Raw genomic sequence first — 16743 nt, 5'->3', positions numbered from 1 at the left:
GATATAAAGAGGATGCCTTTGTAAAAACGGGATTCATTAATTGGAAAAATGCTTTAGAAAGATTTAATTTGCATAATGGTGTCGTAGATAGTTGTCACAATCATGCTAGAGTACAATTTGAATCTTTTCAAGATCAAAGTCATAGTGTTTCAAATATATTACGAGCACATGGGCGAGATATAGAGGTTTCTTATCGCACTCGTTTAACAGCAATATTGGATGTTACGCGATTTCTTTTGAAGCAGGGACTGTCTTTCCGTGGGCATGATGAGTCAAGTCATTCTTTAAATAGAGGAAACTTTCTTGAATTGCTTCAATGGTACAGTCAATGAAATGAGGAAGTTTCAAAGGTTGTTAATCAAAATGCTCTCGAAAATAATCAAATGATTTCTCCAACAATTCAAAAAGACCTTACGCATGCTTGTAACTTTGAGATCACACTTTCCATAATTGAAGATATTGGAAACAATGTTTTCTCCTTAATGGTTGATGAATCTCGAGACATTTCAGTGAAGGAGCAAATGGGAGTTGTTTTGAGATATGTGAACAAAAGAGGGCAGGTGATTGAACGATTCCTTGCAATTGTACATGTATCTGACACTAGCTCTCATTCTTTGAAGGATGCTATCGATGCTTTATTTGTGAAACATGGATCATCATTATCTGGATTTAGAGGTCAAGGATACGATGGAGCTTCAAATATGCGAGGTGAATTCAATGGGTTGAAATATCTCATTTTGCAAGAAAATCCATATGCATGGTATATTCATTGTTTTTCTCACCAATTACAGTTAGTTATTGTTGTTGTTGCCAAGAGTAATCTCAATGCGAGTGATTTTTTTTTTAACTATCACTATGATTGTCAATACGACAGTAGCATCATATAAAAGGAGAGATCAACTTAGGCAAATTGAACATGATAGGATTGTTGCAATGTTGGAGGGTGGAAATATTAGTATGGACAGTGGAAAAAATCAAGAAACTAATTTAGTAAGGTCAGGAGACACTCATTGGGGATCACACTACTTGACATTGGGTCGTCTATTATCTATGTGGCCTTCAGTGATACAAGTGTTGGAGAATATTTGTGATGATTCTAGTTCTTTTGATAATAGAGGGGTTGTCAAAAGTTTGATTCAGAAAATGGAGAATTATGAGTTTGTTTTTATGTTGTACTTGATGAAGATGATATTGGGAATGACACATGAGTTGTCACTTGTGTTATAACAAAAAGATCAAAATATTGTCCAAGCCATAAGTTTGATTGAGAGTGTGAAAGATCAATTTCAAATATTTAGGGAAGAAGGATGACATACAATTACAGATAAAGTCAACACATTTTGTGAGTTGAATGAGACCCCAGTGTCGGAGATGAAAGACAATTGTTTGATTGGTGGTCATAGTAGGCGTAGAAGGCAAGTACTCGCCAATTTACATTATTATCGTGTGGAGATTTTCTATCAGGTATTATTTCTAAAAATATTATTATTATTATATTCATCAATAAGATTTTCTTTACTTATTAATTATTATTCTTGCAAATTACAATGTTAGGTTGTTGATTTAGTTATACAAGAGATGAATACTCGTTTTTCAAAAGTTGGCACAGAATTGCTTAATTGTACAGCATGTCTTCATCCAAGGAATTCTTTTTCTGAATTCAATGTTCAAAAACTCGTTCAACTTTGTAATTTATATCCTGAGGACTTCTCAACAAATGATTGTATAGTTATTGAACAACAACTTCAAAATTTCATTCATAATATACGACAGGATCTATATGTTTCTGGAATTGAAGATTTGGGAAGTTTTGCTCAGAAAATTGTTGAAACTCTAAAAAAAACAAGCTTATCCATTGGTTTATCATCTGATTGAGATGGCATTAGTTTTACCAATTGCGACTACTTCTGTTGAAAGAGTATTTTTTGCGAAGAAGACGATAAAGACTGATTTACGTAACAGAATGGGAGACGAGTGGATGAATGAAAGTCTAGTCGTATACATCAAGAAAGATATCTTTTCAACAATTGAAAATAAGCAAATATTGCAACGTTTTCAAAAGATGAAAATCCGCAGGATGCAGTTGCCTCCTCTTTCTTATCCAACGACCATCTAATATGTCACCAAGTGTTAACCAATACTTCAATAAGAAATAGTCTAATTGCAATTTATTAATTTAGTATTTTATCTTTTTATGATGTCAAATTGAACATTTTGTTATTAAATATATTTATTATGTTACAAAAGATATTTTGTTAGCCCTCGTTAAAATTTATCTTTGGATCCGCCCCTGGTCATATGTGATAGTATGACCAGTTTAGCTCCTTAAAAAATGACACCTATAGATAAATGATAATAGTATTTAATACATATCCAACGCTTATTGTGTGTGTGTGTGTATAATACTTACAGCTTTATCAAAAATAGTAGTGTAATTTTCTGTGATGTTGAGAGAGTTATAATAAATTATATAACCTTCCTCCAGGTTATGACCTTAGATGCCAATGGTCATTTTCATTATTTAGTGGATAGAAAATATATATAATAGTCTTGTCTTCATCAATTTTAGCACTCTGTTTTAATGCATTCACGTGCATCATTCCAAATATTTCCTAAGTTAACAAGATAAATTTTTAGTTGACTACATCCGTTATATATAAAAACAAGATCAGGTGCTTAAATACTTACTTGAAATTCAACCCCACAAAATATGAATGGATAGTATTGTGAGTTAGAAGTTTTGACTTTATTAGCTAGAATAGGCCAATAAACATTTATGCAATCCCCATTGGTGTATTGAGTCCAATCAAATATTGTCATAAAAGATTGCATATCTAAAGAGAAAGTCTCGTTACACCATATTGGAAGCACTGTAACCCTACATAATCAGTTAAAAAATAAAATAAATAAGTTATCACTATTAATTAGTATTCAACTCCAATAATCATCACTGGTTGACATGATTATGCAATTACACTACCAACTAACTTACTTTAACTAACTCAACTTCAATAATGCATCTACTATCACACCATCTTTATTCTTCTTAAAAAATATCTTCGCTTATTGAAAAAATTCAGATTCTAACATGTCAATAAGGATTACAAAATAAATCTACCCTACCTTCAATATTTTGTCTTGGACATTTTAAGTTCAACACATTTTATTTTTTATATTTGATGAACATATGTTTCCAGTCTTTGATGGGGCAGGAGCTTCTGGTTCTACATCCTAATAATCTATTTGCCTTTTTTTACACTCAGCTATTTGTTTTCTCTGAGTTCTCTTTATTTTGGGGTCTAGTTCAAAATTAGTTGGTAGTCTTTATGGATTATGTTCTAAGCCCTCTTTATCTGTGGTAGGGGATGTTCGTGGCTCTTTTGAGGCCTTGCTTTGCAAGAGTTTTTGGAGATCTTTGATTTTATTTTTGGCATCATCTATGATTTTGTCTTTTACAATTAAAATTATGTTGTCCACGAGAACATTGCTAGTGTTAGCAATTTTTCCACTCCTATCTCGTAAGTCATGAAGTTGACTTATTTGAATATCTTTTTCTTTAAGCATACTCTCCATCTCAGCAATTAAAATATCCTTTGCTATTAAGAGACTATTCTTTTCATCTATGACAGTTTCCATGTTGCTATTAGCATTCTCCAAACTTTTAACAGCTTTCTGTAATTATCGCTTTAAATTTTCAATTTGTTCTCCCTTTTCCTTACACTGACTACAGTCTACCATCTCTGGCCACTACAGTATACCTTCTTACCCTTGATGAGAAGATCCTTAGCCAACCAACTCAAGGGATTGAGTTAGTGGAGCCCAGTTTGGTAGTAAATCTAACTCTGACTCTACCGAACAATTTTATCTGTAGTCACATGGTCTATCAACTTTTTTACTGTGTCAACATGATAGTTAGGTCAACTCCACCGTAGGATTCTAGAAAATTGTTCAGGATGGTTTAGATCAATGATGTTAATATGGTCACACACTCATGCCTACAATATGAAAAATAAATAATATTCATAGCAAATATCGTGAGATAAATATAATCTAACTTACAGCCAAAATATTTGGAAATCGCTTGAGCAAGGGGGCCATGGGCATTGAATCAACAATAAGTAGTTTTGGTCTCAATGTAAGCTCCAAGCCAATGACTTCTAATTGAAGAGCCATAAAACTGTATACCACATTGAACCAATTAAACCTAGCTAAGTTATCAAAATCATCTACATAGTCAATTAGGGATAACATAAGTATTCTAAGAGCGCTACTACTACCACAAAATAGAACAGTTGTAAAAAAATATAGGATATATAGCAGACAGTACAGCTTGTCATTTGATCTTGACTTCCTTATAAGTTTCTCCAAATGTTTGGTAGAACAATCAAACTCTTGGGAAAACTCCATGTATAGTTGATTGGAGACATCATTTAAATCGAGACGAACTATCTCTCCATTGTTTGGTAGGCCTAAAATCAGTGCAACATCTACTTTAGTAAATTTTAATTTTTTCCCCCGTGGAAGATGAAGTTGTGTTCCTCCTTATCTCAATTATCAAACATATTCTAGACTTGAGCTCTTACAAAGGAATTAATAGGGAGGTCGAGGATCTACAAAAAGAGTGTCTTTCGAATCATCTGTTCTTGTTCTACAGACGGTTGAACAGAAGAAATAAATTTCTTGAAATGGCAAAGGGTACTTTTCTAGTTCATTATTTTAGTTCTTCCTCTATTGACATAACTTGGATAACTGGGTCAAGCATCACCTCTACTTATCAACGCTCCTTTTGTAGCCATTCCGAACTTAGCAACCATAAATCAACAATCACACACAGAAAAAAAAAACTCTTAGATTCTGTAATAACGGCTATGCTCTTATTCTAACAATGCCCCTTAACAATAACACAAACCTTAAGTGATCATTATAGATATTACCACTAAATAAGTAACGAAGCTACATACAAAATCAATAGTTGGATGTCGATGATGCTAGAGGCACATCTTGAATGGAGCTACGTAGGTTGCCTTTGAAAAGATGACTACGGCCGAAATAGGAGACTAGGAGATTGTGATGTGATTCAAACGTTGGCCTGATATCCCTCAATATCATGCCCAACGTTGAAAAATAATTTATTTTAATTTGTTAACTTCTAGTTATTTATTTTCTATTTAATCTCCATAATTTATTATATATATTTTTAATCTGTATACTCTAATTTTTATATTATTTTTCTTTATATTTATATATATATATATATATATATATATATATATATATTATTTCCATTTCCATTTTTATTAATTATTATTAATTTAAATTTATTTATTTCCTATTTAATCTAGTTATTTTATACTACATATTACTTTTTTATATTATTAAATTATATTTTATAGATATATTTAATTTCATTATATGATTTTTTTTTAATCTATATACTCTACTTTTAAATTTTTAATATTTTTAATTATTTTATTTTCTATTTAATCTATTTATTTGATTCTATATATTACTCTTTTTTATATATTATAAAATTATATTTTATATTTTATAGATATATGATTTTTTGTAATCTATATACTCAATTTTTTCTTTAAATTTATTTTTAATATTAATATATATCTATATAATTTATTTTTTTTAATTTTAATAATTTTATTAACTTTTAAATTATTTATTTTCTATTTAATCTATAAAAGCTATTCTATATATTATTTTTTATATTATAAAAAAATTATCTAAATACTCTTTTTTCCTTTAAATTTATTATATATATATATATACACATTAGTAATTTACTTTATTTATATTTTTTTACAGTACGTATACTCTATATATGCTATTTGAATTTCTAAAAAATATTTCAACTTCTAAAAAATAAGGTGCAATCTATCTAGATCCATCAGTAGATTTTGATCGAAACATATTGATGGCACTAGAGTATTTAGATATCTTAAAATTCACATTCCCTAGGAATGTTTGAGAGAAGAGAAGCTAGATAGAGTGTCAAAACTTAGTTCTAACTATTACCGATCAAGTTCTTGTGGCGTGCCAGTTGGCACAGAATAGTGCCCCTGATTTATATTCAATGAACAGTGAACCCTGCCAAATTTTATTTTAAAATAACAATACAAACTATTTTGTTTAAGTCATAACTTCATTTTAGTTCAAATCAAATTATAAGACAATTTTATATTTCCAAGCACACCTTATAGATTTGAATCTAACTGTTGGTGTTAGGCTATTTGAATTTCTAAAAAATATCTCAACTCCTAGCAATTTTTTTGTTTACAAACATAAGCTATGGTGTGGAATTTTATATCTCAAGATCAAAATCTTGGTTGCGATCAATGAACAAAGCGGCCAAGGACGGATCTTATACAGCCCACGTTGGGCCTGATATGTTCCCATATTAGGCTCAATGTAGGCCTGATATCATTCATATCAGGCCCAACATCATGTTGAAATCTATCGTCACGTTGGAGCAACTGTGGAGAGATTTAAATTAGTAATATATAGTACCGTTGGAGTCCTCACAACACTACAAACTCACAAGACTTAAAATGGATGCAATCGAACATGTCTAGGTCCATCAGTAGATTTTGACCGAAATCCACTGATAGCACTAGGATATTTGGATTTCTTCAAATTCACATTCCCTAGGAAGGTTTGAGAGAGGAGAAGCTAGATAGGGTGTCAAAACTAAGTTCTAACTATTGCCGATAAAGTTCTTGTGGCATGCCAATTGGCATAGAACAGTGCCCCTGATTTGTATTCAATGAACAGCGAAATCTGCCAAATTTTATTTTAAAATAACCACGAACCATTTTGTTTAAGTCATAACTTCATTTTAGTTTAAATCAAATTACAAGATTATTTTATATTTCCAAGCACATCCTATAGACTTGAATCCAACTATTGGTGCTAGGCTATTTGAATTTCTAAAAAATATCTCAACTCCTAGCAATTTTTTTGTTTACGGACGTAAGCTATGGTGTGGAATTTTAGATCTTGGGATCAAAATTTTAGTTGTAATCAATGAACAAAGCGGCCAAGGACGGATCTTATACGACCCACGTTGGGCCTGATATGTTCCCATATCAAACCCAACGTGGGTTAGCTAATATCATTCATATCGAGCCCAACATCATGTTGAAATATATCGTCACGTTGGATCAACTGTGGAGAGATTTAAATTAGTAATATATAGCATCGTTGGAGTCCTCACAACACCACAAACTCACAAGACTTAAAATGGGTGCAATCGGACATGTCTAAGTCCATCAGTGGGTTTTGACCAAAATCCACTGATGGCACTAGGGCATTTGGATTTCTTCAAATTCACAGTCTCTAAGAAGGTTTGAGAGAGGAGAAGCTAGATAGGGTGTCAAAACTTAGTTCTAACTACTACCGATGAAATTCTTGTGGTGTGCTAGTTGGCACAAAACAGTGCCCCTGATTTGTATTCAATGAGCAGCGAACCCTACCGAATTTTATTTTAAAATAACAACACGAATCATTTTATTTAAGTCATAGTTTCATTTTAGTTCAAATCAAATTACAAGACTATTTTATATTTCCGAGCGCGCTCTATAGACTTGAATCCAACTGTTAGTGCTAGGCTATTTGAATTTCTAAAAAATATCTCAATTCCTAATAATTTTTTTGTTTACAGACGTAAGCTATGGTGTGGAATTTTAGATCTCGGGATAAAAATCTTGATTGTGATCAATAAGCAAAGTGGCTAAGGACGGATCTTATACAGCCCACGTTGGGCCTGATATATTCCCATATCAGGCATAACGTGGGTCTGATATCATTCATATCAGGCCCAAATTAGGCATGTTATGATCTCATATCAGGCCCAACATCATGCTGAAATCTATCGTCACATTGGAGTAACTGTAGAGAGATTTAAATCAGTAATATATAGCACCATTGGAGTCCTCAAAACACCACAAACTCACAAGACTTAAAATGGGTGCAATCGGACATGGCTAGGTCTATCAGTGAATTTTGATCGAAATCCACTGATGGTACTAGGGTATTTGGATTTCTTCAAATTTACATTCCCTAGGAACGTTTGAGAGAGGAAAAGCTAGATAGGGTGTCAAAACATAGTTCTAACTACTATCGATGAAGTTCTTGTGGCATGCCAGTTGGCACAAAACAGCACCACTAATTTGTATTCAATGAACAATGAACCCTGCCGAATTTTATTTTAAAATAAAAATACGAACCATTTTGTTTAAGTCATGACTTAGTTAGAGTTGAAACCAAATTTACAGTAACAAAGATATATCAGTAACATGACTTTGCACAACTATTTTTCTTACAACACTATGAATGTACTGCATACAAAATATATAGATCCACTCCTCCTGCTTACAAAATATATAAATCAAGCAAAATATTCCTATATACATATACAAGTAAGTTAAGAACCAAGGGTTGGTGGCATTCTACAGGCCCTTCGATTATGGTTCAGTAGTTTGCACCGATCGCATTTGATTTTTACCTTTTCATTATGTTTCGACTTGATCTGTGCCTTCTTTCGCCTACCCAACTTTACAAAACTATGGGGGCATAGAACTATAATATTGTTTACGCCCCTAGGCTAAAATTCGTTGTTTCGACAGGGGTAAATACGATCCACGTATGTCGTATTCCAATTCTGTGAATGAAAATAATGCTCACAATATGGGAGGGTATCCATGTTCTGATGAATGATGATGGCAATAGCATATGAGCAAGGCAGTCCGAAAATTTGAAACTCCCCATAGTTAAAATATTTTCTTTCCAAATCAATAATGAATGAAGCACCCCATGTCTCTACTTCCATTTCAGATTGAGAGTAGGGGTGGGCTTTATATCGTCTAGCTTTCTCTCTCCTTGAATCCATTTCTTTGGTAGCATGAGGTGTCAAAGCAACATACCATTTCGAGACTTCCTCCCTACGGTTAAAAAATCATTGAGTTGTCTTTCTTCTTGTATTATCAATTAACTTATTTATAGAAAGTTCATATGTATGCTTGAACAAAATATTTAAACTCTCTATACAATTGGTGGTTAGCATTGTGTATCTTCTCCCACTAAAGTGTGCATCAGCCCATCTTTTAAGGTCAATGTCCTGAAGCTACTTATGGGCATCTGGATGTTTTTCAAGAATGGACTACATTATAAGATCATATTAGAGTGCTGTGTTTGCTCGTACTGCTGCCCAAAACAAGCCTAAAGCTGACCTACTGCCAATATCTGTTACCATATTGCAAGACATATGGTGGCAATAGAAAGCATGATGGGTGGTTGGGTAGACTTCCCTAACTGCTGATATAATGTCATGATATCTATCTGATACTATACTCATTGATTGTGCATCAACAGCGAAGAATCTCTTCGTATGATCCAAAATCCAGTCACATGCAGACCCACATTCAACTTCAGCGATTCCAAAGGTTACTGGGAGGGCATTGTCATTAGCATCAATTGTTGTAGCCATCAACAACACACCCGGATACTTGTCTTTTAGATGTGTGGCATCAATTCCGATCAATTCAGTAAAGAATCTCTTCGTATGATCAAAAAATCACTCCCATGCAGACCCACATTCAACTTCAGCGATTCCAAAGACTACTGGGAGGACATTATCATTAACATCAATTGTTGTAGCCATCAATAACACACCCGGATACTTTCCTCTTAGATATGTGGCATCAATTCCGATCAATTTGCGTAGATAAGACCTGAATCCTCTTCTACAAGCTCCAAAACCCCAAAAACAACGTTGGAACTTATTATTCCCATTCCTGTGTAATGTCACATAGGTTTCAGGATCCCTGACTCTTAAATCACACAGATGTAATGGAAGATCTCTATATACTTGGTCATAATCTCCAACGACCTTCTTCATCTCTTTCTCCCGAGCAATATATGCTTTTCTGTATGATATGGTCACTCCAAACCTAACTTTTATATCTGATATAATCATACTTGCTTTGTACTGTTCATTAGCAAGAAATTGCTCTTCAACAAAAGACGCTACGAAGGAGGAAGAGCGCGCTTGATGTTCAACACTTTCCCTAATAGTGTCACATTAGTGTTCCTTTATATATTTCATAACAGTGAACTCTACGTCCCCCGGATAACTACTCTCCGTATACATGGTTGATTGAAACAGACAGCTTTTACTTATTTTTTTGAATGTCAATTGGGTTATATCTCATATGTTTAACCATGGCATGTTTCACAAGTGCATTCTTAAACTCTTGTCGAGATGAAAAAAATCTGTCCAACACAAAATTCATACTTATCTGTTAATTGGCGTTTGGAGCAATCGAGAATTTAAAATATATGGATCATCAGAGAGAAATTTTTTTAGTAATATGATCATCCCTAATAAAAAAAAATTAAAAACTAATTTAGCAAAGTTACATCTACATAATCAAGTGTTGCTATACATACTAATTTAGCAAAGACCAAGTAACATTAAATATGATGTACATATTAAATTTCCATAATTTAACAGTGATGGTGACAGAATCCGACTGATAGATCTATGGTTTTTATAATGTTGCATAATTTCAACCATTAGGAAGAGTTGAGAAAGGAAAAGACATACATGCTGTAAAATCAAATAACTACGAAGGGTTGAGCGACGAGATGGTAGATACGGTATCAAACCAAAATTTTTATCAAGGAAGAAAGTAGACTTTATATGATCGCATATCAGGCCCAACCTAATGCGCATGAGCAAAGTCTAGCTAAAATATAACATTACAGTGAAACACCTTGCACACCAATTAAGTAATGAAGTATATCATATTACATGTGTTATTCAATATTTATTTCCCACACATCCAATGACACCATAAACATGATTTTTTTAATCATTCTTTGCTACAAACTTTAAAAAAAATTTTACATAACAACCTTATTTTATAATAATAAATTTATACTAACAACCTTATTTTACAACAATAAATTTATACATATATCACTTTCCTAGAATTTATCCTTCAACACCGATATTCTTAATCATTATCCTTTGAATTCTCTCTTAATCATTATCCTTTGAATTCTCTTAATCATTATTATCCTTTGAATTCTCTTGAAACTCTTACAACAATATCCTTAAACCCTAAATACTCTATCACAATCTCACCAAACAGCGCAAAATTGTATGACAAGCAAAGACGGTTCATGTTCACGTTTATAAGAATAGGAAGAGAGATGGAGGGAGAAAGAGGGGAAAACCACATCCATCCAAACTATAAATTCATTTTCAATTAAACATATGACTTAAATGCTTGAAAAATGACGAATAAAAAACAAGAGGATGGTAGAAAAGGTAAAAGAGAAAAGGTAAAAGAGAAATTACAGTTTTTTGATACCCCTTTGATACAAATAGAACTCCAATTCATTTTTTGGTAACTACCATATTCTACGTACGCATTTTGATAAAAACCCGTATTTTAATTGGGCTCAGCGAAATATTTTAACAGACGAAGTACACTTAGTCCAAGATAAGCAAACGACCGTCTACAGAGGAATGAAGATACCATCAACCAGCCACAAGATCATGTCCATGTCTTCCAAAAGTTGCTGCTGCTACTACGACTACAACTAATATTGAGGATGTTCTTAGTTAATTGAAATACCATCGATAAATATAGTCCTGACATTCGTTTGATCGCCGCGTTGCAAAATGCTTCATGTCTATTTTACCGACGTTGAGGAGAACGGCTGCAAACCAGACGCCAAAGAGTCATCAGGAGCAAGTAACAGAAGCAAAAAAAAAAATTTAAAAGAAGTCATAAACTGGATGGGGCATGTGACGCACAAGCACCTGATTCCAGAAAGTTTTGCTGTCCTCACCTCCGACTACGACTGTACTCGGGACTCCTGCTCCTACCATACGAGGGGGCATCATACCGGTCGTATAGAGGACTCCTAGCTCGACCGTAATCTGGGCTTGGGCGACCCCTTCGGTAGGCAGGGCTGTCTGAGCGTCCATAGCCTCTATCATCATGCCTTCCGTGACCGCCACCTCTTTTCGGGCTATCACGTGGATCACGGTCATGGTCACCACCGTCGTCATCATCCCTGAAGGCGTACTCGACTGTCACCATCCTGTCCAATATCTTGCTGCATGGCCAGTCGGAAAGGTGGGTTTTAGCTTAAAACAATTTTTGCAATAGAAAAATTCAGGCAAACGGGTATTAAGTGAATTACATCGAACTGAAATTTTCTATTCTGATTTGTTTAGAAACCGAAACAGAGAAAATAAACATACTGAAAAAAATACTTGTTCTGAGATTTGTAAGAAATTTGCAAATTAATTTTAATAATTATCCTAGTAAGATGTCAAGGATTAATACTCGTTAATTTAATAGATATAATTTTAATTTGGCTAGAGTTTAGCATCTTTTAGATGATATAGGGTCATTTGGTAAAATATTATTAGAATTATTTTGTCTCTCAATTGGTGTAATATTGATAATGAAATCTTTGCTTTGATAATCCATCGTACATATGTTGAGATAGTCACCCCTTCATCAATTTTTGTTCCAGGTTGCTGTATTGTTCCAAGACTCGATAGTTTTATTTGTTTATTCTTAATGTTTCATAATTCATCTACAGCTGTTGTTGGTTAGTTGTGTACTAGACCATCTTATTAGTTGACTTATAATCTATGACACAATATTTATAGCATCAACTATAAAGAAGGAATTAGAACTACAAAGATCAAACATATAAACTGCAGTGGCATGAAACACATTCAAAATAAGTGGCATACAAACGAGACCTTATCTAAGCAAATGCAAGCACAAACATTATGACAAACTTAGAAAATAGAAATTTTCAAGCAGCGATGAAACAACTGACCTCATGTTGGTGTTATCAATGGCTTTGGTTGCTTCCTCTTGGGTCTTAAACTGAATAAATGCAAAGTTCCTTCTGATCCGAATATTAGTAATCGTCCCATAGGGTTCAAAATGCCTTTCAAGATCTCTAACTCTTGTACGAATTGGGTCAAAATTGATAACAAACAAGGTTCTAGTAGGCTTTGTATTTGCTGCTGGTCTAGAACTGTCACGATCACGCCCCCGTTCTCCTTGCTGAAAAATTATGCAAGTTAAACATGAATAGCAGAAAATATGCAAAAATGTTAACTGAAGTTGAATATCTACAAACTAATGTGGTTAGTATCACTATATCAATTGCACATTCTGAATCAATATCTACGACTCCAATTTGGGTCATTGGGTTGGGTTGAGATGATTAATCCAAAACTTTGGACAGAGGGATCCTAAGATCTTCTGATAATAAGAGATACCTTTAAGATCCTTGTCTTCGTTATCAAGGCAGGACAAACAACCAGACAGATGAGGACTGTCGATTTTTAAAATCATCGCAGAAAGTCAAGGTCATTGATGCAATATTATTTTAGAATTTCCTTTGCTGGCGGATTTACACTGGCTGGAGTAGCTTTTATTTTATTTTTCTGAAAAAAAAGGTTCTACAATCTGTATCCTAGACATTTTCACTCTCTAAAAATCTATTGTTTGTTTACCTTAGACGCTGCCTTGTGATATTATCAGCATATATTCTTCGTAGTTACCATTGTAACCCTTTGGACTCTGTTGCATCCTCATCATAAAAAAATAATATAATAATTTCTACTAAGTAAGATCATTTTTTAGATTAATATTACACCTATGGATCAGAAACATCTCCCTACAAATTGATTCATAATGGCATTTATTCAAGTATGTCTTAGTCAAAGCAGAAATGGGAACTCAGCTGAATCTTAGCGATTTTTGTAAACAATAGCAGAGGTATGATGACGAGGTATGTGATAAAAGACCCAAAGAAATATTGCATAAGTTAAATTACCTTTCATTTATTTGCCTTGTGGGATCTCAGAATTTTAAAAAAAAACACACAGTTGAATTTTTCATCCACGTTTTCATTATCCAACAAATATTTATATAGGGCATAAACCTAGGATCTGATTGAACACTCAAAAATATCATGATCAGTTTTGTTAGATAAAATTTTCCACCAGCACATAAAACAAATTCTACCATAGTAAAATAAGAAGAAAAGTTACATTACCCTTGACCACTCAACTGACAGCCTGCGTCGGCTATAACCAAAAGGTATACCATCAACTCTGTGTATGGCATCTTCTGCATCACGTTCATCATCAAAATAAACAAATGCATATCCTGCCACAACAAATTATAAAATCCAATGAGGAAAGATCCAAGAATAGTTTGATACTTCCAATTTTTCTTCTTGATAGTATTTTGTGCAAAATAGAAACATAAAATTATACCTGCAAATTATATGTAGGCCTTAAGAAGATAATAAATCTAAACAAAAAAAGTTCTATACTGCCAAATAAAACATGAAGTCATACAATTCAAACCCAGATAGAAGTCATCACTGAACATGCTTCCCCGTGAGTAGAGCAAGTGTTCAGCTGGCATGAAATGATGACATCTGAGGACATGGAATGATGATAATTCTGTAGACAGGTAATGATGATATTATCTGATGGCATGGCATGATGGTACAGATCCTCAACTATCAAGCTTGGGCAACAACTTTGGGCAATGCAAGTCTTATCATGTGTTTGTTTGATGTATATGATGAAAGTCAGTTGCCTATTGATGGAGTTGATGTTCTGAGTTCTGAGAGAAAGATTTCCTTTGACATGGATGGTTTTCAAATGGAACCTGGAGAGCCTAGAAAAAGCTCTGCTTCCTTAGTAGTTCCTGCGTAAAAGCAAACTTTTAAAATAGGCATTCTTCACCAAGTTATTACAATTCTTGATCCTTGCAAGAGAATTCACTCTCATCGTGATTGAACACATGAATATTGCAAATCATGTTCCCAGTCAATAATGCTTAAGAATTGTTTGTTAATTTATGAAACATCTTAAGCCTGAATATTTTTGAGATAACTTGCTATGGAAAAAAAATTACAAACTTAAAAAGATCCAGTTAATTTATAGTGTCATGCTGACATGATTAAATCACCAATGGTTTTAAAACCAAACTGATGTAATTGTGTAACTTAAAAGTTGTACATATTAATTGTTCATCTTACGGCCCATAATATTACTTATTGTAAAACAAGATTTCCAATGAAAGCAATATTTGAATGCTCTTACATATCTAGGATTTAAAAAGCGTCCAGCGCACAGTAATTCCTCCAAAACAACATTTTGGGAAGCTCATCATACAAAACATTACCAATGAAAAAACAGAGGGTGGATTTCCCATGACCCAACCCTACTTTCTATGTAACGAAAAAAAACCTAACCATGAGAAATGTCAAGTTCTACAATCTTATTTACAGAATAAGATGCATTGTGTTACTTCAGAATGAGACATCATGAGAACAGATAATGAACAAAAACATAGATTGTGAACAAATTGTGCTTTTCACATAAGATACCAATGGCAACTTGGTTATTAAATAGAGTATTAAGATATAATATAAGAAATGTGATATAAATACAACTTACTCATTTAAAAATACACTTCAAATACTAATATAATATTGATGTATATAATTTAATTATATTATTAAAATAATATTTAATTTTGTTAAGATTAATCCCTGATCTCGGCTACTTATACTAAAGCTAATAGAGTTCTTCACCAATATATCTCCATGAAACCATAATCCTCTACGTAATACCAAACTAGAATGTCAGTTTAAAATCTCTTACTCATATAGCACTGTGACATTGCACAAACAAAATATGCTTTGGGATTAAACCAGCTCCACTGCGAACTCACTAACTTGGGCTCAATCATTTACCAAAACCTATAAATCCAACTCAATGTTATTTCAGCCAGATAAACACACACATATCCTTGATTTGCCCACAAATATCTATATGGAGAAAAACTAGTAAGTCAATTTTCACAAGATCTAAAGGAGAACATCAGGAACGAGAATATAAAAAGAAAAACATGGGCATAACATTGACTAAAAACAGTCTTCGTGGAGACGTTAACATCCATAACTCTCAATAGCTATCTCATTACGATTCCTCCAAAGGTGGCAAGTAAGTCACCCCAGCAAGTGAAAACGAAAACAAATGTAAATAGCAAGGAATGGAGAGTAACATACCAGACTTCATGTCGATGCGATCTACCTTTCCATACTTAGAGAAGAGCCGGTCAAGGTCCGTATGGCGAGTATCGTTGTCGAGATTTCCACAGAACACAGGCCTCATCCTCCCGAGCCAAATCCCAAGCAAATCCGCAGGCGAACAGGAGGCAAAACTGAGAAAGAGTTAGCATCGCGTGAGGATGCAGATCGAACAAGCTAAAGGAAGGAACCCTAATCGAAGGAGAAAGATTAGAACGAAGCCGCACTGGAAACCCTAGCGAGAAGCAACTTGTCTCGCGGTGGAGTGTTGGCCAAGGTCCCGATCCAAAAGTAACGAAAAGTACTTCGGAGGTCGCTTTAAGTAGGGCTGTAAATCTGGGCCGGCCTCGAGGTTAATTTGGACGGCCCAAAAGCAGTGACACAAGTTGGCGCGGCAAGGAGTTAAATTGTTGGTTCTTTTAAATGAAAATGAAAATAAAAATCTTTTCACTTAGACTACGTTTAGTTGGGTGTAATATAATATAACTTGTAGGTTACATTTGGTAGCCTGTAATCTACCTTGTAATGTAATCCAGATTATATTACAAAGTCGATTATTTTATTTTATTTGAT

The 16743-nt window shown here is 33.6% G+C and overlaps 1 protein-coding gene across 3 annotated transcripts; it reads right to left on the bottom strand.

Moving 5' to 3' along the window:
* Positions 1 to 11448: 11448 nt before the first annotated feature.
* LOC122023653 (serine/arginine-rich splicing factor RS31-like) lies at positions 11449 to 16480 on the bottom strand. Of its 3 annotated transcripts, none has more exons than XM_042581893.1 (6): positions 16398 to 16480; positions 16150 to 16304; positions 14116 to 14228; positions 12883 to 13115; positions 11837 to 12141; positions 11449 to 11739 (listed from the first exon to the last, which is right to left on the bottom strand). In XM_042581893.1, exons 2-5 carry the CDS (start codon positions 16253 to 16255, stop codon positions 11868 to 11870), a joined length of 726 nt encoding a protein of 241 aa, XP_042437827.1. In that variant the 5' UTR covers positions 16256 to 16304; positions 16398 to 16480; the 3' UTR covers positions 11449 to 11739; positions 11837 to 11867. The 3 variants fall into 3 exon arrangements, with proteins under 3 accessions (XP_042437827.1, XP_042437826.1, XP_042437824.1); XM_042581892.1 differs by having other exon boundaries at positions 11843 to 12141; XM_042581890.1 differs by having other exon boundaries at positions 11872 to 12141.
* Between the last annotated feature and the right edge of the window lie 263 nt (positions 16481 to 16743).

This window comes from Zingiber officinale, chromosome 9B (genome assembly GCF_018446385.1).
Source record: "Zingiber officinale cultivar Zhangliang chromosome 9B, Zo_v1.1, whole genome shotgun sequence".
In the NCBI taxonomy this organism is placed as follows: domain Eukaryota; kingdom Viridiplantae; phylum Streptophyta; class Magnoliopsida; order Zingiberales; family Zingiberaceae; genus Zingiber; species Zingiber officinale.
The sequence above is the reverse complement of the archived record's forward strand: the minus strand, read 5'-3'. Positions and strand labels throughout refer to the sequence as shown.

Bases quoted from the DNA above. Each gene is read 5' to 3' on its own strand.
- LOC122023653 (XM_042581890.1), bottom strand. From the start codon at position 16,255: ATGAGGCCTGTGTTCTGTGGAAATCTCGACAACGATACTCGCCATACG. The intron at 14,229-16,149 runs GTATGTTACTCT...TTGTTGTGGCAG, and splicing joins TCGCATCGACATGAAGTCTG to GATATGCATTTGTTTATTTT. The intron at 11,740-11,871 runs GTGAGGACAGCA...TCTGGTTTGCAG, and splicing joins GAGTACAGTCGTAGTCGGAG to CCGTTCTCCTCAACGTCGGT.